The 26135-nt window shown below is 38.4% G+C and overlaps 1 protein-coding gene across 1 annotated transcript; it reads right to left on the reverse strand.

Annotated features, from left to right (window-relative positions):
* Positions 1–25988, reverse strand: LOC112465849 (putative uncharacterized protein DDB_G0271606; the record flags this gene model as incomplete). The annotated part of the gene is made up of 10 exons (XM_025033602.1): positions 25778–25988; positions 9346–9517; positions 8868–9132; positions 7445–7743; positions 4410–4662; positions 2978–3897; positions 2508–2645; positions 1851–2233; positions 660–1373; positions 1–457 (listed from the first exon to the last, which is right to left on the reverse strand). Coding segments are annotated over exons 2-10 (3563 nt in total), but the record flags the coding sequence as incomplete, so codon positions are not given.
* Between the last annotated feature and the right edge of the window lie 147 nt (positions 25989–26135).

The raw sequence follows: 26135 nt of genomic DNA on the forward strand, positions 1-26135 counted from the left end.
CCGTCCGCCGTGTTGTGCGCCAAGAAGGACTTGGGCAGCGATAAGGATCGCTGATGAGGATCCAGGACGATGTCGCCTGTATGCGAGTCTTCACCTCGGGTGGGCGCGCTGCCAGGCCTGGAGAGCGTGCCGTCCTTCGGTGGCTCTATCAACGTCTTGAGCGAACCGATCACAGCATCCTCCATCGGCGTGGACGCACCGGAGCTCTTTGCGTTCCGCGGGCTCTTCGTCACCGTGCGATCCGACGTGGTGATCCAGATATCGCTGCTCGAGGACGACGAGGTGTTCGTCGACGAGGAGACGATCGGACCGCCACTAGGCGATCTATTGACGACATTCATCCCTTGGATGGGCGACACCCTCCTATCCTTGCTGTCAGCGCCTTCGAAGGAGCCCGGGAAGTCGGGCTTCCGGTACACTCGGTGGTGCATCTGATCTCTTTTCTCTGCTCCGGAGCCTGCTTTATAGAAAATGTTAATATAGATGTAATATAAATTATTCCACTTATTAGACATTAAAATAAAAACTTTTCTTAAAAAAAAAATACTTTTCTTAAAAAAATAAGACATAATATCTGTCAATTTAAAATAAGAATCCGCTTCTATGATTGTAAGAATTCAGGGTGGGATAAATTTTTTGTTAATCGAACTATTACGGACCATTCCCGTTGGTTCCCTCCAACGGCGACCATCTATTGCCCTGTTTGAGCACGCTCTTGGGTCTCTCTTGATACTTGCCCTGCTGGCTGCTTCTGCTCTTCCTTGTGTTGTCTCTTTCGCGAAGCTCCCGATCATCCATCCGCTCGAGGGAGGCCGGCGAGGAGCTGGCACTTCCACGATGGCTGCCAGCGTCGGTGGAGAGCCTCTGATGCGCCGGATAGCTCTGTGACAGCTTCATAAAAACGGGCGGTGGTGCCTGATTCGGCGAGTACAAGGTTTCCCTTTGTGAGCAGTGGGGCCAAAAGTCGCATGTGCTGCTGTTGCAGCGCAGCTTTGTGTCTGGGCTGATGGAAAAGTCTTGATTGGCGGACGGTGCGTTCGTATTTGGTGTCGTAGCGCCTCTCTGCAGCATTCGCGGCCGCCTTGATTGTTGCTGTTGTTGCTGCGACTGCTGCTGCTGCTGCTGTTGTTGGGACTGCGAAGAATTCGATGTTTTCGATTGCTGCTGCTGCTTGGAGGAGATGATGTAGACGTCATATGTGTTGGAATTCCCTCGTCTCTGCTCTTGGCTTTCATCGCGACGGTTCTCATAGCGGCTTGACAACAAATTTCTCGGCACAACGCGACTACGCGTGCCATACAGGTATTCGGTCACCATCTCCGTTTCGCGGAAAAGATTCTCATTTATGGTGTCATCTGTGGACTGAGCTTTTCCTAAAGAATTTGGGGAAAATAATCGAATACGGGGGTGAGATTGATTTGATCGATTCGCCGACATGATAATCGATTTTTTTTTTTCAAAGATATTTTTTTGCGTTCGGTTAGATTGCCAGACTTTATGTAATAAACATTTGATTTCTAATCGTTAATCTTTTAATGCATTTTTAAAATATTTCATAAATTTTCTGTTCTTTTTACATTTTTTATGTTTTACAAAACTTTGTATTGTTGATCTTTTTGTGAAATGTGTGAAAAATAGATATAAATACATTTTTTAAAAATAAATATAAGAATAAAAATAATTTATCATAAAGATTTAAAGAATTTCCTGCATATAATAATTATCTCTTTATCGAGAACACGAGGTTTATAAAAGGTACGCTTGCGTACATTTATTCTCCGTGAATTGTAATTATTCGATACACATATGCAACAGCGAAAGTTAAAACGTAAGATATCCATGGTACTCACTGTTTTGAAGAACATGGCGCTTGGACCTGTCGCTACCCCGATCATTCACAATCTTAACAACGACTCTGTGTGCTTCATTCGACTCTCGGGAATGATCTCTCTGCGGACCCGTCGTTCCTGGTGACCTTTTCTCCGGCAATTGGAGGCTCCTGGATCTTCTAACTCGAGATTCATGACAATCGGGCGTTTCCTGATTGACCCTGGCGCTCTGATGCTGTCGCGTGGGATTGCCGCGTCTGAATGGATTAGGCGTGGGTGACCGCCCTTGTCGTCCCTCGCTGCTAGACGAGGAAGACGACGAGGAGGGCGAATTGAACATCTGTTTTCCCGACTCGGAGGATCCAGGTGACCTTCTAAGCCCCTGTTGGTTTCTATGGATTCTCCTAGACATAACACTTTGGCATTTCATTTTCACATAACATCGCGAAACACTTTGTGGTAAAATATTAAATTAACTTTTTCTTTTAATGTATAAAATATTAATTAAACAAGAGTGGAAATATGTGAAAGTAATGGCCTCAAATATTCGCGCATTGTACGAATTTAAAAATCGATAGAGGAAATATTTACAATTTTGACTGTCTTCTACGTTAAATTTCTATTTTTGTAAGAATTTCATAAGCATAAGTTTTCATAAGCATAAGTTTATATGCATACCCTTGCCTGTTGGGCGATATTCGTTCGCCGTTGGCACGTATCGATTCTGTGGACGAATTCAACGCAAGAGCCGATGACGACACCAGACTGAGATTTAAGGATGAACTAGGATTATCATCCTCGTCGCCATCTTCATATCTAGTATCGAAAAATCGATATTTTGAATACACTGTATTTTTTTTTTAAGTTTTTTTTTTAAATTTTGTTAACGTTAACGTTTTATGTTATATTAATTTATATTATTATACTTATAATTCATATAGAATACAAATTAATAGATTAATAGAATAATAGAATACAATACGATGATTAATAGAGAGAATGTAAATGTTCTTGTTTATTTAACTCTGCTGCAATCAATGTTAATTATAAATTTAAATATTTATAATCAAGATTAAACGTGATTATTCTTAATTATTAATAAAATCAAGTTGGATAACAGAATCGTTTATCATATAGATTTTACTTACCCCTCTACCGAAGAATCCGTGTTCTCCGCCAGACTAGGCATAATGGGCTTTGTGACGCAACTGTCGAGGCTCCTGAATCCCATCGACGACGACGACGAGCTGGATGATTCGATATATCTCTGCGCGAATTGCGACCTTCTGGAGGACGATTGATCTTCCAGGGACTTGGCCTGTGCCATGCGATACTGCTGCTGCTGCTGGCTGGCGTTCTGTCTCTTCGATCTGGAGGACGCCAAGCCGGAATTCTTCCTGGACGCGGACGGTAGAGAGCTCCAGTTGACCTGGTGAGGTGGCGGCGACGGTGGCGGACTAATGATGTCGCTATCGACAATGGCATTCGATCGCGGTAGAAAAGGGGCCTTGCCGCCGTAATTGCTACGCACGGCAGCAGAAGACGAATGTCTGGAGGAGGAAGATTTTCTGCCGGCGACGGCGTCCTGGAACGCTGGCGGCGGCGATATAATCGGCGTAATCGACGGCGGGGAGAAGGACTCCGGGATGCTGTGCGGCGACGTGCAGGCGCTGGTAGTGATGGAATCGTAATCCTGGCTGTGCAGCGCGAGAAAGTCGGGTCGCTGCGAGTCCAATCCTCTGGTAAAATCCTGCGGACACTTGCCCGGCTCGCTGTTGCAATGATAGTCCGCCAACTTGACCGCCGTCCGTCGCGACAACGGTAGAGTGCCGGTGGTCGCGGTCACCAGGTTGCTCTCGTAGTTCGCACGGCGATTCTCGTCGAGTGACCGCTGCTGCACTTGTACCCAGCCGGAGCGGCCCAGGTAAACGCCGTCGACCTCGCGATCGCACCATCGCACGGGCGAGAGTTCGCGGCTGCAGTTACCGCTGATAAACAGCTCGCCGGAAGTGCCGCTATTGCCCGACAGGAAGGAGTTTACGGCATCGCGCCGACGGGAACTGGAGACCTGCACAGGGGAGAATTCTCGTCGCTAATAGACATCCTAAGTGTCGTACCAAATCTCATAGCGTCACGTACACTTCATCACGTTGATTTGTATTTGAACAACACTCTACTGTGATAAATTTGGATAATGCGACAATTTAACTCCGGAAAAAAAGAATAACATTAATTTATGTTTATAAAGTTAAAAAGTTAGAACGTGCACCCATGTACATTACTTCCCATTATAGTCTTCTCCATAATATTTAGAACAAAAGTTGATTGTATTATATTATAGAATAAATCATATAGAGCCGTTTCCGCAAATATTAATCACGCTAACCGTGATTTAAATGATTCTCTTGTTAAAGCGGTACTCGGCAGAAACTCATTTAACTTAAATTAACATTTACTGCGGCGATCCATAGAATCGTTTTTTTTTTCGCGAACTTCCGCATAAATTTGACCCCCTACTTCCAAGCTCGCGGATGAACTGGCGCGGGCGGAATGTTTCTGACGTTTCCGCGATTTCCTCACCTGACCGTGGCTGTCTTGGCGATGCTGCTTGAGGCTTGACGTCGGCGTGGCCGACGTAGATGTATCGTGACGTTTTAGGGATGGTATCGAACTACCGCGGCTGTAGGATCCACGCGCGTTCCCGCCGGATTTCCCTCTGCCGCTCGCTGTCTGACTCTTGTTGCTGCCGACGCTGTACGAGGAGCCTTGAGAGCCGACCTCCCAAGGGTCCGCCGAAGCGTTTCGGAGATGGAGGATCGACACGTTTGGACCTCTGCAACCGAAATTTGCCTCTTTTCGAGAACGGTTCTGTGTGTGGTGCCAAGAGTAATAATTCTTACGCCACATATATAAATGTTTACTCTTCAAATAAGATTTATTTGACGTTTGTGTGGTTCATGCGATTGATGTGATTGCTGTCGATTAGTATCGACGAGACAGAGCTTGTCGAATATAAAATTTTTAAAGAGATTTAATAATAAAAAATATATATATAAAATAAAAATATATAAAATAAAACAATGATATTCGGAAGTATAGAAATTTGTTTGACTTTTTTCATCTTATTCAATTACTTATAAAGGAAAAACAATCGCAGTTCTTTTTCGCTTATTGTAGCTCCTCAAATATTATATAATTTATTTAATTGATTTTATGTTAACGCGCATCCGATCTTAATTCAACAAATTTTATAAAACTGCGCGATCTTTTCTCTTCGCGTGCCTCAGCATCGAGATCGAGCAAGCTGAAACTATAAAAAGTTCTTTCTTCGCACGGTTGTTCGACCTCTTTTTGATTTGCTATCATCGAATCCAGAATTTTGCTTTACTTCGTTGGAAAAGGAAATCGACTCGCGGTGCACTTTAGCATCTCCGGGGATTTTACGCGACAGTCGGCACAGTTGGAAGCCTCGCGTTTCCGCCGACGTCTTCAAGTAAGATAGATGCAGTCGTTTTTGCTTGTACACGTTCCCGCGCATCCGCATCTTTCTCACGCGTGGTATTTTTCTCGCTTCTCTTTCTCATTCGACGATATTTATATCATGCTTGATGTTGCAGCCATAAATATTTATACAGTGATACACAAAAAAAAGAAAAGGAGAAAGGTAGAAGAGGAGACTGAGCGAAGGTGCATCCAGGTTGTGCATCGCGTGAACTTGTATGCCGGTTAAAAATCCGCAGTAAATGTATGAAAACCAGATACCTAGGTGGTCTTTCTCAAGAGTAGATGCAAATCTCTCAAATTTCGCGGACAAATGCATCCCCGGCTGTGTTTCTTATCTTCGTACCTCGCGGTTCAGATCTTCTTTTTCCGTACCTTTCGTCGCGCGAAGAAAATTTTTACGTACGACAAGATGAAATTATTTCCACACGAGTTGAATTAATAAGAAAGACATGTGCGCGCGAGCTTCGGTCTCGCTGTACGAATTCCTCTGGAAAGCGAATAAACTGAGAGTAGATATGATCGATATTTTCACATGGTCTAGACTAGAGGAGGTTCAAAGTCGCCCATCGGAGATTCAATCGTCTTTGCCGCCTGCCGTGATTAGCGCGTGATCAAAGAGATCGCAAAAAGACGTTTGCGAAAATGAAATTCTCCTCGAAGGGCTTTCGAGTCAAAGTCCCGATGCCGCTGTATTAGACGCAATTTTGATCCACCGGGCAAACGCGAAATTAACCGCCTGAAAGCGCCTCAAAAGCTTCTAGTCGAGAGAGTCATCGCGATTTTACGAGGGTCCTGAACTTCATTTGACGGAACGCTGAAAAGAGTTGTCGATGATTCTTTTCAGACAAATACGATTCGTTGAGAATTTATATGAGCAGCTCGACATCCGAGGCGTGTGATTTATGGAACTATTAATTAATTCGGGCTAAAGATAGGAACAGTGAAACTAGGTGACAAAGCGTATTTCGGATACTTGCTGCGAATAACCTGTCGTCGATATCGCTCCACATATGGAGTTGACGAAACGCGCGGAACAAATCAATTGGGGACGGGAATATCTGTCCCCGATTAATCATATTTACCTTTTAACCGACATGGCACGAAGAGTCGTTCGTTTCCTTTGATAGTGCGATGTCTTAAATAGAACCGCTCTTTAAATAGAGCGATCTTTTGGTCCGAGTAAGAAAACGGTGAGATGGAGTGATCACCCTCTCTTTTAATCCATATTGCCGCGTACGTTTGCGTCAATATATAACCACATTGAACGCTGCGAAATATTTCTCGTGTGTCACACGTTTTTATCCATCTTTACTTTTTATCTGTTAAAATCGATCGCACGATAATACAGCGATTGCTGTCGCTAGATTTATTTACGAGTAATGATGGAAACGTCTCGCATGAAAAAGACAAATCTTTTCTGCATCTTGTATCTTCTCGTATAAAAATTTGTACTTTTAATATCAAATGTTTAGCGGGATATTCCTGAAAAACTCCAGTTGTCCAGGGAGTCACAGATTAATAGACAGACAATCGGCCTTGAGAACGGCCGACGTCACTCTAGATTTGGTATTTGACCGATGAATTTTACATTCTCTCGTGTAACCAGGTCACTCTCGGGCGAGTATCCGAGTGCAGGAAGAAGTAGCATGAGAGTAGTCCTCGCGATGGTCCGTTGGGCTTCATGAAACTTACATCGTATGTAAACACCAGCAGCATCTAAAGGGAATCTAGGCGGAAAGGACAAGCGCACGAACAAGATAACGTTCGTGCGAGTGTCTCCGTCATTCCCATACGACAGTCACGCTAACTTCGCGAGATCCGAGTTGGATGTCTTCTTCAGCGACGAAGGTGTTTCACCACGTCGACGTTCCGTACGACACGTACGATTTCCACTGCGCGCGGTAACCATGCATTCACATAATCTTTCCAAATTCGCAATCAACCTTTCTAAATTTTTCAATTTGCCGTCTTTACTGTTTCAGAAACTATCGTGCCAAAAGCAGCGCGCGATACCACTAGTTGTGGAGTTCACGGAACATTTAGGACACGCCAGGACTACTCTCCGATGGCGGCGAGTAGTTTAAATAAAAAAGCGATAGACGCGATATTACCTGTCGACACGCGAGATAGGACCCGCGTTGGTGATCTCGCTCGTATCCGCGGCCGGACTGACTCTGCGCGGCGGCAGGGCGGGAGGCGCGGCTTGACCGGGGGCCTGACTCGAGGACAAGGTCGAAACGGGCCCTCCGACGCCCACATTGCCCCCACGTATCCCATCCTCGGCCGAGTGCTGTCTGGAGGATTGCGAGTTCTGCGAGAGCCAGCGGCGCCCGGCATTCCGCGTCACCACCGTGGGCCCGCCGGACCCCGGCTGATGACCTATCGCGCTCCCACTATCCAGCGACGTGCTCTGTAACCGAAATCCAAGGCCACTCTTCGTGGGCAGACAGAAAATCCGTGGGACGCGACTGAATCTGAGAATTACACATCTACGGATCTGTGAGATCAGACGAAAATTCCAATTCATTCTTGGGATTTGCCCTTGTTTATGTTTTGCGATTTAGCCAAGCAGACTTGAATTTTGATTTCACAATCATATTCTATGCTATTTAGCACTTTTCTGGGAAGAAAATTTATTTTTAACATGCATTTAGAGTAATACATAACAAATTCCGCCTGGATCCGAGAGATATGTGTGTGTAGTCTTAGAATAATTATCGCGGCAAGATTTAAGTATTCCTCTCTTGTATGCAGACAGATTGCAGAGATTGTTATTAAATGATGATTAATATTCCCATGATTTTATAACACATTGTTCTCAATTTCCGAGGCATTCTTCGGGAGAGAAAAAATTTCTAAATCGGAAATCTCTGAGACGAACGTATCACGTCATAGCAGTAACAAAGTTTCCTTTTCTTCGACCGCTTTTGGTTTCCCTTATTAACCACGACTCGTTAACGGGCACCATTATCGCCCAGCCATGATCGTTATGAAATTGTGTCAATCGCTAAAGGGGGGCCCGCCGTGCTATAGGGCGCCATTACGTCGATCACGGACTAAACTCGCGTGACCATAAGAGCAGGAGAAGCTGTACGGCGGTCTCTACTTCCAAATACGGTTGAAGCACGTACGAACGACCGACGGGTTGGCGCAACTCCGCCGTGCGTCGAAGAAAGTATTTTTATTCTCGTCCTGCCCAAGAGGAGAACTCGTCCGTACGAGCGATCTGTCGCGATGACTCGAACCTCGAACGTGCGTGTCATTTTATTGACTTTTATTATTTCACACGACCCAATATCGCATTGACGTGCCGCCCGATTTTAGAACGTCTGTCAATTTATTTAAAATATTGCAATCGACCGAAACACGTTCGGGAGCACATGACAAATGATTTCGCGAAATATATAGAGATCAACAAAAAAAGGATTTCGGTTTACTCCGGCCATAACGCGATTAAATAACGATAAAAAACGACAATGTGTGGGATCGATGAAATTTTACAATTCGCGCGATTGTATCTCGGGGATTACGTACATTCACGTGATTTTTTCTGGACGTAACAGACGAGTCCTGCGAGGATCCTCTTGCGTAATGCCGAGCGAAGACCTCGGCGAGTCTGGATCTTCCCGAGCTCGTCGCATTTGACTTGGATTTACTTGGCGGCGAGCCATCGACGACGCCCACCAAATTCGGATTGCTGCTCTTGCGTTCCGGAAACACTAAGTGCTCGATGTTCGGCGTATATCCAGGATCGCTCCTGACGATATCCTGGAGCGTCACGCGGCTGGGTCCACCGTTACTGCAACGATTCACGCGTAATGTCAATTTTTGTCTACTAATTATAATTGTCAATAATGGCGAAATAATTATATTAAAAAAATATATAAAAGATTATATTCAGAGAAGATTCAAGCAGTCCTAATAAATTATTCTATCCAAATAAACTTTTTAACCCTTTATCCATTTACTTGTAATGAATTCTTTACATAAGTTCAGAAATTTTTTAACTAACCTGGGACCGAAGCCATGCCTCTGTCCACGTCTCTTCCCGCTGCCACGGCCAGGCTTGATGTTCGTCGCCTCGGCCAATTGCAGCAAACGGCTGCGATGCTGCCGTAACAGCGGGTCCTCCCGGCGAGGATTCATTCTATCCTGTGCACCTGGAATCTTGTCGCTCCTGCATCCTGGAATTGCCCAAGAAAAAAAAACAATGAATTGAGTGAAGGTTTACACGCCTGCTCTTTGATATTTTCTATTCGTGCAACACAACCATACTTTTCGCATCGACAAAAACAATAATTGCTTTACTATTGCGGAGACAGAGAAAATGATTCTCTTCTCAGAATGGAGTATAAAGAATTCTTTTAAATTTTAGTAAAGTTAAAAAACTAGTAGAGATGTAAAGAGTTAACGTCGCAGGATTCTTATCAACACGTGTAAAAAGAGCGCAAGCTTTGAAAAATATTAATTAAAATTTCTATAATAATGTTCACAGCAACAAACAGCTTAATGAAGTATGTCTTGCTTACAGCGCATTACAACAATTGCAGAAGGAAGAGTTCGCTTTTAATCATTCTTTCCGCAAGAATCGACTGACAATGAGAAGAGAAATTTACCACGAACATACACTGCTTGCGCTGCTTTTCGACGCGTCTTCTCTCCTTCACCTCACTTTGACACGAGAAGAGAAGACAGGATATATAACAAAGAAAAATGCTGGTACTCTTCATCGCCTTTAAAAACGTTCTTTCCTCTCATTTCTCGAAAACTTCGCGGTCCCTTCGCGCATGTAAAACGTCATAAATTCATGTTTCTCCGGAGGAGTGATTGTTTTCTTTCCCAAGTAAAATATTTTCAACGTTTGACTCCATTGTTCGAATAACGCTAACAAGGAAACCTCGCGAAATCAAAAATTCTGATTTTGATGAAACTTTACACACGTGTGAGGGAAAGGATAAAGTTTTTTTTAAAGGGGTAAACATTTACATGCGTATAAAGTTTCATCAAAATCAGAATTTTCTGGTAAAATCGACCGACGTGGAAAGCATATACTTTAATGCATATAGGTGCAACTTTAACTTTGAAGGAGGATTTTTAAATCCATAAAGCCAATAAAAAAATATGCGTATATATTTTTAAAAAGTCGGTAAATATTACGGACGGGTTTAGGATCCTGTCTTGCATATATTTATTCGATATTTTCGTAAAAAAGTTTTCTAATTAAGGCTCGAGGAAAGCTTCTAGTGGTTTCAGAAAAAGAGCAAGACGTCTATCACAACTCCAAGATGTCATTAAAATCTCGTATCTCATATTGGCTTCTCATGTTTTAGATATTTCAATATAACTTATAAACAACTACTTCAGAATTTCCTCCACGAAGATGCTGCGTATAATTGACAGTGCACGATTATTTTTAACGTAATTTCTTCACGCATTGCAGCCGGCAATTTTTTTTTACGACAAATGGCAATCCCGGCGTCAGCGCGTAGACGCCGTAAATAGTCAAAGTCGAAAACCGATAAACGCCCTTTCTGTTTCTCATATTTTTTTCAACGGTGTCGCGCCTAACAGAGCGGCAGTTCCAACAGAGCGCATTAAAATATCGACTATCGAAGAAAGTTCGGCGATGCACGGTCATGAATAGTTAGCCGCAAAAGCAACAATATGCATGACGAAAAATTTAATATCCGCGCGGCCGAAATTAACCGACGAAGCGAATATTTCGAACGTTTGTTCTCTATGTTTTAATTTTCATCGGATCGTCTGGTATTCCCGTGCGGTATACGCGCGCGGATGAGAGACGAACAAACATCAGATTTTCCTGAAAACAATATCACCCATGAACGTACAGGATGCGTTCCAGGATCACCGGATTTTCTTTCAATCGAGAGCTCTCCGGAAGAAGCCAAGATTGCTAAAAGTCTCAATCTTGAATTGCATCTTGAGATTCATCAATCTTCGCCGTTGCCCGCGCGTTCGAGCGCGAGCGCGTCTACGATCGACAATTTTTTCCTCCTCCGCGTCCGAATCAAGTTCGCCGACGCTTGATGCTGGACACGCCTCGAACGAGGATTCTACTTCCCGGACGATTTAACCTCATTACAAATCGTTTTCCGATTCTTAGCCGATTAAGAGCCATCGCACTCTTCCTATCGGATATGTTGACGTATAATCTGTATTTCAGTTCAGTCGGGGGCTCAATGAAAACTTCGTTTTCCCCCATGGCGAGGATTTCTCCCGCGGGCACATCGGCGACAAGTCCATTTACTGAAATTCAACAACGATTTCCCCTGCCCGAACTCCGTCGGCGTCGTAAAATATGCCAAGACAAAACTTGGAAATCAAGGATTTTAAAAGTCCCTCGACCGCTGTTCGGCAAAACCCGACGTATATACCTATATGTAATGTTTTTAGATCAACCGAGCGTGAATTCCGGAAAACTATACTATTTTCTGTTTTCGACTTGATTTATTCGAAGTCATGTCAAACGAGATACTTTTCTTTATAATTTTGTCAGAGCAACATACACGCACGTGCCTCGCGCACATACAAATAAGGGAATCTTTGAAAACATAATTTTTAAAGATCGGATTTCGCGCATCGTTAGTTACATTCTGCGGGATTCCGTTCGAGGAATCGCGGTTATTCCGAATGTGTAGCCGGTAGAAGTATCGTCCGTTTCGAGTTATCGTCGTTAGCGGCTGAAAGAAAAAGGGCACAGCGCAGAAAAACGCGCGGGAGCAACGCCAAATCGAAGAGCAAATCGCGCGCGCAATTACTCGTCGTTGGAGGGATGATCGGATTTGCGTGCATTTGGACAGCGAATTTCGAGACGTGCGCACGTAACTCGCTCCATAAATTGCCAGTTCTGATTGGGATTTACGAGCGGAGGGCGCAAAGCACGCGCACGTTGCGGCCCTCTTTAAAACGAGAACCACGAAGTGCACCGCGAGTTCTCCAATCGAAATTTATGGCTGCGTATCTCGCGAAAGAAAATAAGAAAAATGAGTGGGCGAATCTCTCTCGCTGGCGGAAGGGGATTTCTACTGCGAGTTCGTGCGCTTTATGACAACACGAATGTTTCGATCCTTAATCTTTTCCGCGGTACTAATGTTATATGATTTATATACATTTTCGCGGCGCTCCTTCTACATACCATTCCACATTCATTTCCTTATATTTATATTATTTATAGAATCATTTTATCATATTGGAGGTAATAAAGATATTTGATTTATGAACTTAGTCTAATCGTCTTTGTATATTTATATTGTTACTTAGAATATTTTCTAGTTAAGTTGTGTACTTTAAGGAGATTAAAAGCTAATTTTTAAAAACCTTTTTGTTAAATAATTTGATTAAAGATAAAAAATTTTAGTAAAAGTTTTAATATTAATGACAATATTCCTTCTATAAAGACTAATAAAGATGCAAATAAAAAATGTATAACTACTTATAACTCAAGAAACGAAAATCGAAAAAAAAATTAATTTTTTTATCTATAAGTCCTTCAGCAAATTCTAGTTGAATTATTTCCAACAAACATATCGCAATTATAAACTGTCGCAGATATAAGGATTTTCCTAAATTAATCCTCGTTGACGTGAACGGATAATAAAATAATTATTCGTTATTCAATCTCAAGCGGACTTTATTTCAATGGAATTATAATGAAGTCCTGAATTTACAAATTTCTCTGATATTTGTAAGTTAATTATTTGTAAATTTGATAATTTCTTCTCGGGTTTTCATCCAGGCTGCAGTGGAATGGAACGAAAACATTTCATTTTAAATAGTTTCTAATCCGCGCAGGATTTTCAATGAAAAGGCGGAAATTGCGCGACACACGGAGAGAAAGATTAATACGAGATTTGGGGAAAACTCCCGGCTTAATATAGACGGCATTCTGTATCTCGAGTTTTATCATTTAGGACTCTGTCCTAACAGCGGATGGGATCACGTACTCAGATAATATGAGTCCAGATTTGCCGGACATATGTTTCAGGATCACTGCCAACTTGTGAGGAAGAACGTGAATCACTGACAAAAAGATCACAGTGGAGGAACAGCGGGAAAATTTATGAGCGTCACGTGAACGTCGCGACTATCGATCACTAGATAAATTGAAATACCGAAAGGAAATATGATATATATTATATAACACAATACAAAATATAACATGAGAACTATAAATCTAGATATTCGAGGTAATTTATTAAAATAAGTGAAGTTTTAATTTCTTATATTAGTTCTTTTCGTACGATTAAATTGATTATAAAGTACATTAAAGTCGTGAAATTCATTGAATAAAGTCTCATGCCGCGCCTGCAACATAAGAGTCAAGACAATTCGCGGGTATAGCAGGATATCCCTCCGCAGGCGTTGGAACGTCACAGTAAGTTAAAGGTAAGTCGCAGCAGTTGTGTAATTCTATAAAGTATTTTAGAACTTAAATTTCCGTTATTGCGGATGACATCCGATATTTGCGCATGTCATTTTAATACGATATAATGATAATATTATCCGATCTCTCTTTAATCTCCGTATCCCTGAACCTTATCTATAACTGAAGCTCAACACAGAGAACCAACAATCCGAAAGCAGGGCGCGTTAATTAAAAATAAACACTCGACTACATCCAATTAATTAATTAATAAAACGGATTAAAATTTTTCGCAGGATTATGATAAGCGGCGTTTAAATAAGTTTTTTCTTTGTCTTATACAGACGCATAGAAGAAGTAATTTAATAAAAAAATTAGTATTTTTTAAAAATACTTTAGTCATATAAAAAATGTGTATAAATAATATCTATCCGTATGATACGGAGAATAAATTTTATTTGTTTTATGTGTTTGACTAAAGAACTAAAACATATTTTTATTCGATCTAATAACATTTTTCAAAAACTGTTTAATTAATATTTGTGAAATAAAATATATTTTACAATATTCAGGTTTTATTTATGTATGTAAACGTGTAAATAATGATATACTTATTAACATAATAACGATAAAATTGACATATATTCGTATTTATAATAAAGTGATATGTGTAAATTGAAACCAGTCTGCAATATTGACTATAAAGTATTTACATTAATATTTTGGAAACGTATTGAATTATATATAGGGCACGTATTATGAAACTTTTCGGAATGGATTCCGATCGGAACTGTTTAGTTATTTCTAGATTTCTATTGTGTTTTCAGGGAAAACCGAATAATTCAGATCGAAATCCATTCCGAAAATTCCATAATACGGGCCTAGGAAAGTTCATTATTGTATAAAAACTATCATGTTTTCTTCATAAATTTAATCAGCTTCAACAAATGAATTCGATGTGTAACAAATAATACAGGTAAATTGTATGACGATCGATAGAACATTAATGAGACGGTGAGTTCTTGGATAAACATTACGTTAGATAATTCCAGGCAGAATCTCGTCAATTAATCGAACAAAGAGAATCTATTTTTACAGAGATTACGTTTACAGAAATTCGCTTTTTTAATTTCAATATTTCGTTACGTTTCATTCGAAAAAAAATGATGGAATGAGAGACTTTGTAGAACCTTTGTGGACCATATATTTTTCGAAATATGTTCGCCAATACAATTTTCATTTTGCGGGGGTTTTGCAATAAATGGTGCAACAGATAGAAGTTTTTAAGTGCATTCCTACGATAGTATTTATGCGAACATTTGGGAATGTGTGATGCGCACGTATACGTACAACATAAAAGATTTATCTGACGGCTTTCGTACATGTAGGTGAATAAATACAATGGCAGTGACGTTAAGTCAACAGAACGTAGTTATCTGCGCTTACAGAGAGAGAGAGAGAGAAAAAAAGAGAAGAGAGAAAGACAGAGAAGGAAATAGTGATGTACTCGTGAGGACGCGGTGGATAACGTGAAAGCTCTTCAAGCTTGGCTACCATCGAATTACGTCGGATTTCAGAAGTTTCAAAAAGCTTTTGAAGAACTGGCGGTATTCCTTGATGGCAGAAATTCGAGCTACCATCGCTGTGCATAATACCAGCTTAATTCTTAGTTGAGTGATGATGAATTAGAATACTGATTCATTACTTTTACATTGATTTGCAAGGATTTTTACTTTTTTATCTTTGGCTCTCAAGCTTTCGTCCTTTTGCACGTTGCTGCAAATCTTTATTGATGATTAAAAGACATATAAACAACTGATGTCATTGATTAATAAATAGCAGTATTAATTATACATATAGGTATCCAGTTATTATATAAATATTATTGCGTGATTAATTGTTGCTGGAACAATTGCCGATACCGATGTCGTGAGAATTTAAAAGATATCAGTTGCGCAATTAATCGGTTAAATCTTACCTGCGATAATAATTATTCTAACTGCGATTCTTTCCACGAAAATGTGTTGTCTACGTTTAAAGATAATGCGTCACGAATACATGAATATTAATCGCGACTATCATAATTCTTTTTTTAGCCAAGTAATTAATCGCATGATGCGGTTTGTCCCATCCGCGAATCTTCGAGCATGATAGCAAATCAAAGGATAGAAGCTGGTTATGCAATTTCACAAGTGATTTCCCTGTGGAACGTACGAACGAACGTTAGACCGAGATATATCTACCTCGATCCTATTTATCAGACACGAAAGAAAAATGTCAATATTTTTGCGATGAAATCAATCACAATTATTTTACACTGCGCATAATATTATATACGCCTGTGAAAAGTTGCATACGCGCAAATGTAATCATTAGAAAAAATTTCATTATACATATATAAATATTCACGCACAAATACATATTATCTAATATAATAAATTCTTTATGAAATATTTTGTCAAACAAATATATTTATATCAATTTCTATAAAATTCGAAAACAGCCATAAACGGAGAATTCATTTTAACTTGCACGTTTCAAAAGACAAGTTGTGAATTCGATTAAAAACTTGGCGGTCTTCTCTAGAAACAATTCTATTGTTGAAAATGCTTAAGGGCAATAAGTTTCTTATCTTGGATAATGGAGTATCATGGTTGACCGAACTATGCAGTAAAGTAGAGCATGACCTTTAGGTTTTGTAAAGACCTTCAAGTAAAAGTCTGAACACGGTTGGATTTTAGATCAGCTAAATTTAGAATATGACAGCAATTTGACAATGTTTTATGTTATTCAGAGTTCACTAGTATTTCTACTTTTCGATAAAACAATAATTGATCGTTGTGTGTATTGCTATATTCATTCGACCGACAATAAATTTTGAATAGGTAATAACTGTTTCGCATTTTATGAAAATATTATGCATTGTCGATATTGATATCGAATTAGAAATTTAAAAGAAATGATGTCTGCGAGAATTAAATTCTTTTTAAATAAATGGATAATTAACTAAAGACTCGATATTGAAATTAACAAGTAGCAAAAAAAGTGGCCTTTGAGAGTCAAACGCGGTTAGCTGTGCATGAGTTATGTGACATTCAATTTAATAATTCAATACAAAGTTATAAATCATACGTTTCGGCTTTAGTTGGATAACTCTTGTCTTTGGATAACTCTCAAGCGAGAAGCACCTGAGCAAAAAATACCATCGGTAATAAAACTTTTTGTTCGGAGGAAAGATTGGAGGAAAATGTTATCATAATTAAGTTTAAATAATTATAATTTTAATACAAATTCATTAACCCGTTGAGGTCACACCTCCTAAAAGTAACGTAGAGGTCACATGGGGTCCAATGGACCCCACAACAGTTTCCATTTGCGTTCTTTTTGATGTATCGACTCAAACCTTGAACTGGAATTAATTTATGACTTCCTCTTGATAATCCAATAATTTTAAAAAAATTTTTTATGTTGAAAAAACGCGAGAAAAAAATTTTTTTTCGAGAAATTTTACTTTTTTCACAAAAATATTGATCAAAATTTTTTGAGATAGAGCAAAAAAACTTTGTGCGTTTTACTCTCAAAATAGTATACTTTTAAGAAAAAAGGGGGAAAAAAAGGCCTGGGGTCCACTGGACCCCATGTGACCTCAACGGGTTAAATACGCAAAGAATTTGCAAATACTTATATGAAGAAAACAATCAAACCGCACACTGTAACCCTTTGGACCAACGGCTTAACGTCTCTGTCCGAAAGACGGAGCCGAGTTTGCTCCGCACAAGGGCCCGAATCTTGCACGGAGGGGCGCAGCTTTCGGAAAAACATTCCATGGCTCTAGTGGACTCGAACCTAGTTCCTCAGATTACGAGTCTGGCGCTCTACCACTAGACCACACTGCCGCCCTTCAATAACTCTGAGAGAACTGTTAGATAAATAAGATACTGTCAATAACCTCGCTTATGTTTACACACTGACAAATAGCATATTACCGCGATAGAGATTACGCATTTCAATGTCACGACCACCAATCTTCTTTTAAGGAGTTATGCCGAGCGTGGAATTGAATCAAACGCTTGCTTCTTTAAACTTTCAACAGTAAAAAAATTTATTTTTCCGAGGATACATGTACATTATGTATTATCAAGAGCTATTAAGTAATGTTCCATTCTTCAACAAAATAAATCACATAGCTAAATATTATTTTTTGCAATGATTTCTTTACAGTTATTTAGATGAATATAGCATTAAAAATTAAATCAAATCGATTTAATTAAGTGTAGGAGGGGAGGGGGATTTTACTACTCCAACCGGAACTGTGTTTCAAGTCTGACAAATTTAGTCGGCGCACAGCTAAGGCTGGAAGATATGTAAAATAGAAATAAAAATAAAACTTTTGCGCATTATTTACCGCACCTGGTTCTTAGTTAGCCCGTTTTCTATATTCCTATATATCTATATATATATAATTTCTGTAAATTTTAAAGCAAATATCTCAGAAACGGGTCAGACAATCGATCGCAAATTTAACACAGGTTTTTGGGATATATAAGTGCACAATCTCTGTAATTTTCAGCTTTATCCCTTTATTTTGACACAAGCGATATACATCCTCAAGAAAAGTATCAGAGAAGTAAAGAAATATCGATTTGTTGTGTTGAAATTATTCGATACTCATCCCATAAGTATCTTACTATTCTTAAAAGAAAAGAAATACACTCAGCGCTGTAAGGAACAACGAAGTATGGCTAAAAGTAACATGTCGATCACGATCGGAACAGGAAGGAAGTGGAGGAAAACTTCGACTGCACATCCGGAGGTGTGTGGGAACGGACGAACTTGCGAAACAAATTCGCAGTTTCTGGAGTTCAACGGTTTGGTTGAAATGATACGGCGGCTAGCTTCGAGAACAAGCTTGATAGGGACGACTGCGTCTCGTCACTTTCCACTCGAATTAATGTATTTAACGAACCGTGCAGATGCCCGTTTACCGTTAATGCATCCGAAACGATAATCCATTAGCAGAAATAACGGCAAACGATACGACTTATGAAACAATATTACGCTAATGCAATATATAATCTGTGTTATTTACAGACTGCACATGATACAAGTTTACAAAAGAGATTTATTGAATAAATAAAGTAGCTATGTTTGTTGAATACAACGATAATTTTTGAAGAGCATATTTACAATCCTATTTACCCGTAAATCCTATAATATAAACATTTTTAGAAAAATGAAAATTATTGTATATATATATATATATATAATTGTTTTAAATATTTAAAACAATTTGAAAATAATCTCTTCAACTTTTTCATGAACGACGAAACAACTTTTCGTAACACAAATAGCGAGACAAAAATAATTGTACATAAACATAGTAATATTAACATTAGTTTACAACTGAGAAAAAATATTGAGAATGAAAGAATCTCTCGAATACCACAGTAATAATAAGCAAATAATAATACTATTTATTTTTAGGGAAGGAGATCTGTTTTTGACACGTTTTCTACGCAACGCATTAACGTAGATTTTGTGATGCGCATTATATATCAGTTCCCATCTGCATAATTTGTAGTAAATAACTAAAAATGTAACGCACACACGCATACATACAATGGAAGATCGCAGGTACTTCTTAGTCGTGCATCTTCATGCAAGTACGCGTAAGTCTGCTACAACAAAGTCCTCGCATAAGATATTATATCAGTTTCTCGCAAGTGTTGTCGATCTCTCTCTCTCTCTCTCTCTCTCCCTCTCTCCCTCCCCCCTCTCTATGTCTCTTTCTCTCAGCAAACTAACTCGTGATGTGTCTCAAAGTTCGTCCGTGAGATAGCGCGTTCGCTATTATAAGAGCATTTAATAGCATTCATCCTATTCCCGTACTTGTTTATAAATTGTTCTTTCTCTTTCTCTCTCATTTATATTGATCGCAGCTGCATCGTGAACATGCTCTAATCTGTAGGCATTTCTGATTGCTCTAGAAAAAACGATTTCAGTCGTCCAAAAAACGCTAATTTGATCGTACGGCATTGATTTAAATAATTGTAATTGATTTAAACAATTTAAATTATCTGTTTAGTTTCTTCCTCTTAATCTTTATCTGTACAATCAAAGTCTAATTCAGCTAGAAATGATTGATGTAACGTTCATTAGTATTCAGCAGCAAAAGAGAAATATTATATGCGTTAATAAATTATTTTTGAAAAATGTAGGACAATTGAACAAACTTCTAAGTGTGTCACATAACTATATGTATATTAATATACAGTTAAAAGCTATATATATATATATACACATATATGTGCTTCGCAAAAGAACGATTAATTACATTGTAATACTACATATAAATAGAACAAAATTGATAATAAATAAATAAACTTCAAAGAGAAAAATAAAAAGATAGATGCAAGCGTTTTAAAAATTAACAGATTATTATTAAAATTGTAGACTCTGTAATATATATATGTATTTCAGTTATCACAATTGCACGTCGCAAGGTATATGTTAACTAAAGAGATAATCGCGATAACAGTTTCTTAGAATTTACGGAGAATATAATGTCAAAGCTAATAATCAACATCGCTTCTCAACATCGCAACTCTTAACTCTACTAAAGAGTTATCGAACTTTCGCGCGAGAATTTACAGTTTAACGAAAATGACAATTACACAGTTTAACGAAAACAGAAAAAAATCTAAAAGAGAAGAATATTCATACTTTATGAATATCCTTATATGATCAATACAATTTCAGTTTTAGAAGTTCTTTATAACATAATCTTAAGAAGTTTGAAGTTAAATTTGTAAAAAGAAGAGCTATTTTAATGTGATTCTATATATAATTCTATGTGACATGCAGTTATTATATGTATAACGAACTAAAAATTTTTCAAAATTAAATAGATTCTTAGAACTTTTAATTTTCAAAAGAGAATTATAAACATCATTATAAACATTAATAACATTAAACATTATTATAAATTTTTAATTATAAACATCAAAATCAAAATTAATAAAATTTTTGTGTTCAAATTTGGTTCTGTTTTGTAGGAAGATTATATATTAAGCCATATTAAATATACTATGCGTATTGGATTATTGTTTTATTATATTAGTCAATTTTAACATCGAATTTATTCTTGGGGTGCTTACGAAGAAGCGCTCGGGGTTAGGTTTTGGTATAGTTCACGTAACATATGCTATACCAAAATCTAACCCCGAGCTAACTCCGAGCCCTTCTTCGTAAGCACCCTTGGTGACTTAAAAAACTTGCATTAGAAATTTCTGTAAAAATTTGAAATTAAAATTGTATTAAAACTGAATAGTGTATATTGAAATTTTTAATAATTTTCAAAATCAATAACTGTTTGATAATTGTTCAAATTCGGACAATTATTTCAAAGATATATATGAAATAGAGTCATATAACTATTCAAATTGTTGACTTTTTTTAATAATATTTATTTTTACAAGCTCATATATCTCTTTTGCACTATATGCTAACAAAAATGACAAGTTACAGTAAATATAGTGTTCAATTCATTTCATTCTGTTTCATTGTATATAAAATATTAGTTATTTAGTCTTATTGTTAGTAATTTCTCGGTTATTATTCTGTATTAGACACGTTTGGGACATAGCACATTGATCATAGTTTATGAATTATGGAGAACTAGGTATTTGACCCTATATTTAAATTTTCGTAACTTTTAATAATTATCATTAATTTCATGTTTTCGAGAGAGCAATTGTGATTCTTCGTATGTGTAAAACGTAATTGAATAGTAAAATTTAAACAATTAAACAGTCTATGCGAGTATATCGACGCCTTTTTTCCGTCACGCGGAAAGAAAAACTCGATTCGCATGAGCGAACAGGCTCGTACGCGCAAAGCATCGGGCGTTATGCAACTGCATCATTATTTTGACGTAAACGAGTGCGCGAGGGACATGAACAAAAAGAAATGACGGGCTCGAATCTATCGGCCCGGCGCCGCGGCGTATAAACGCCAGCTGTAGCGCGCGGGCCTTTATTCGTTCTCAATAGGCGAAAAGTGTCCTTATCAAACGTGTCAACAGCACGTTCCGAACGCAAAATCCGACCACGCGTGCCGCATCGACTGCTCGCGCGTGAATTCCACGCAACTTTGTCGTCATGACGCGGCGCACAGCTTGAACAAACGTATCAATGAAGGTTGCGAAAGACGGCAGAATAACGCGAATTGTCGGTAACATGTAGTTACGCACGCATCAATGCGATATCTCATCACGGAAGTTCTAGGAAAGACCATATTACTGACAATGTCCATATTACTGTCAATCAAAACTTAAAGTTTAAAATATAAAAACTATACCATACGTTATTGCATTAAATTTCAATAGAATTTTTAACAAGCCTAATTATTGTTATAACGACTAATCAAAAATAAAAACCAATCCAGTAATTACAAAAAAAAACTTAAAGTTCGAGAAACTCGTTTTTCTTTCAGGCCACGTCCATTTTTATTAATAGAGTAGGTAGAAAGAAGCTATATACAAAGATGACTGATTATGGAAAAAATTTAAACAGTAAGTCTTACTAAAACGCATTTCTTAAATGATATACTATTGAAATTAAACAAAAAGAATTGAATAAAGTATTGACTTTATAATATAATTATTAATGTCAATAATACATTTACTTTCTTTGTGCTTTTTCTGGACCTACCATTAACAGTATTACGGACATTAATCAAAATGAACATAATAGTGGTTCTTGATAAATTGCGGATATAACTTCTTCGTTTCTGTATATATTATCTACCGCAACTGTGTTACCTTAGGATTTTAAAATTTCTAATATACTTGAAACCTTTTAAGAATCTTTTTCATTCTCTCCAATAGTTTTTGTAATACAAACATTGGCTAATAAAATATTCCTTAAAGCTTTTATCTTACAATCTGTCTTTTGTCTTAAGAAAAAAAAAGAAGTCCTGAACTTCTTCCCGAGACTCTTCTGACACAGTAATAAAAGAACTTAACCCTATCTAAATGGATCTTGTCCTATATACAATCCCTTACCCTGCATTCATATTTTTTAGTAACTCTATAGACTTCTTCTTTCGAAAAATCGCATTAATCACTACTTTTGATATTAGTAGGCATATTATTGGGTATTGGCTGTTATATCCAAATTCTGCTCTTTTTAATAAGCAAAGATCCATCTCGAATCAAATTTTTCAGTTCTTGTCGGTAACTTATAGCAAACACACTTCGATTCAATATGCTACTGGTAACATTGCTTGTATATTGTCTCGCGCTGAAAACTATTCAGTTATTATTCTGATACGTGTAGAGCTTAACGTAAATTAAATAATTATTATATAATTAATCGTTTCAAACATAATTGACGTGTTTAAACAAATTTATTGGTATTTGTGTATATATATATGTATATATGTACATATACATACAGTAGACCCCTGCATACACGGAGAATGCGTTCCATGTATATGAAGCGTGTTATATTTACAAGTCATATAGATTATACATGTCTGGATTATGTAGGTATACATATGGAAACACATATTTATAAAAGAAGTAAAGAATTATTATAAAAAATGTCAAATAAATGTAACGGTAAAATATTTTTTATTGTACTTTAAAACAGACAGATATTAAAAATTTTCCGTCCTGTTATACGAATCCGTGTTATATGGAGATCTACTGTATATACATATGTAGGATAAAATATATAAAAAATATAGTTGAATGTTTAATATATCAGTAATGTCGCATATTTTTCACAAACGGTCCCTGATTTGATCCTCGTGAGTCATGAAAAAAAAAATCCAGGAATAGAGAAACGCGTTTTGATGCGTAGTTGGAATAGTAAATTTCCAACTACTCAACTACCTGATGCAACCTTGCTCTTTTCATTCTCGCAGGAAACAGTAGGATTGGCAAAATGTTGAGAGCTGCGATACGCATGTTGCCGCAGCTCAATGCGAGTCGAAAACAATTGGTAGCTGTAATGAGATTGGCTACCACCCTGACTGCCTTGCATCAACTGCGCACAAACCGCGCGGCTGATGCATTTCTAGGTGGAGGCTCTACGTCACCACCGACGAAACACTATTAGCCTGATTGGGAGTACCAAGGTGAAAACATTTGTTGGTGCGCGATGATCAAACAAGCTCCCTCGTTAATGACGTGTTACGGTCGCAGTATGAGCCGTTAAACACGGACGGAATATCCAAAGCTGCAGAAATTGAATCTGATTCTACAATTAGACCTGTAAAAGTACAGCGCCGATGAATATTTATAAAAGCCGATCATCGTAAATACGATTCCGAGTACCCGGCGTGACCAAACTCACTGTGATGATTAATTTTCCAAACGTACTCTGTTGTATTTTTCATTACGGGAATATTGATAGGGGATTGGATTATCATGTAAATATTGTAAATATATAATAATGTATCAGATGAATTATTATATAATAAATTACACATGCATAATAATCATTATTTATTATATATAACAATTATTATACAAAATAACAACGCATTTGATGTGTATATTAGTATCTCATAAACAAAAGATTCGATTAAAACTCTATTTTGCTTAAACCAATTGCGTTGGTTACTTGATTTCTAGTTTGAAGAGGATAATGTGCATTTTTAAGTATTTTCGATATTTCTTGTAAAAAACATAAAACGAAAGTACCGAATTCAAGATATTTATTTTACGTCTCGACTCATTTAGATCGAACGAGTTTATTTGCAGGAACGACTGTCCAAGGTAGAACGCTGGAAATTGAAGATGCGATAAGAGGAGCGCACTTGCACCCTTCGCGTCGTACCGAGGACAAGAATCAAATTCTCAAAAAGTGCGAGATCTTCCTATCAAGATTTTGTTACGAAAAAAAGAGATCTTCAGAAATTAAAGAAAAGAAAAGAAGACTGAGGCAGGGAATGATACGAGGAGAACAGAATAAGGAGAATGCACTTTGTAACTACATAAAATGGTGCAACAAACGGCGATAGGATATATAACGCGCATTAAATGTTAACGGAAATCGATACTTCCAACCAGGAAAATCTTACTCGTGTGTGTGTGTGTTTGTACGCGTTATAAAAAATTTGAAACTTCGATCCATCGAACGTAATAAAATTTTCTTTAACGCTGCTTTCGTAACGAGAAGTCTCCTCTGGAGTTGAAAATAACTCGCTTGTTTAATGCAACCGTCGTAGGGTCATTGTCCTCCAGGAGATCAGAAACGGAGGGAAAGAGAAAGAGAACGAGACGAAGTTTTCCGCGAGATGGAAACGAAGGAAAACAACATTTCTTCCGGTCGTCTACATGCCAAGGGTTAAAAAAAAATATATCGTACAATATGTTACAGAAAAAAGTGCAACGAGGTCAATTGACGTCGAGGTTCCTCTTCGGACACTCGACGGTTTTCCGCGCATCTCAAATGCCCGCGGAGAAAAAAAAAAGCTTAATAACGAGAAACAGAAGATGGGGCGTGCTTGCAACAAAAGGGGATGGGAAAAACGTCTCCGACGAGAAGGAACCAGTTTAATTTCTTTAATCTGGTTTTCCATTTGGACGACTGAGACTTTCTGCGATGCGAATAAATACGAATGTAAGCAAATTGCCGAGACTCGTGTCTTTTGTCTGTACACCTTTTGCGAGTTTCTGAAGTTAAATAGTATATCGCCGTGAGATAGTGACGACGTTATTTACGTGAAGCTCGTATTATCTCTGCGCGCTGTCAAGCAAGTTGCAATTATTTCTCGCTATTTATTAAGGCAATGCTAGTTAAATATTACTATTAATTAAATACATATTCGTAATTAACGATGATAAAATCAAGGAAGGAATTTCTCTTTCCAGCGGATTCAACGCGCAGCTCTCTCTCTCTCTCTCTCTCTCTCTCTGTCGCAGGTATCCCGATATCAGAGACATTCCAGAGATTTCCTCTCTGATTGAGATCCGAATCGACTGGTAACGAGAAACCGTACAAAGGACGCGAGCGCACGTTTGTGAGGCTATTGATCGTCACTTTCTTACCTGGCGATCCCGGTGTTCCTCCCACACCTGTCGTTTCCGGAATCCAGCCTCGTCCATGCTCCGGAAGCGCACCGGGTCCGCAGTAGAAGAAAATTGACGTTCTTTCCGCAATTCCGCCAACTGCGCGTAGCGTCTTAAAGCTTCCATCAGGCGTGATTCCCCGTATGATCGCAGTTGAAATTAGATTTGCTTGTCTTCCCAGTGGAGCTTGCAGAACACTTCATTTTACGAATCCGTTGTCCAAGGGCACTTTTCACGCGACACCATTTACTCCTCCATATACTTTCCTTTTTCACTTAACTGGTTGCCGCTTTATCAAGGGAACAAAGCGTTGCTTTGCACTGCGCTAGCGTTATTG

Source organism: Temnothorax curvispinosus, unplaced genomic scaffold (assembly GCF_003070985.1).
Source record: "Temnothorax curvispinosus isolate PA1 unplaced genomic scaffold, ASM307098v1 QBEX01015559.1, whole genome shotgun sequence".
NCBI classification, from domain to species: Eukaryota; Metazoa; Arthropoda; class Insecta; order Hymenoptera; family Formicidae; genus Temnothorax; species Temnothorax curvispinosus.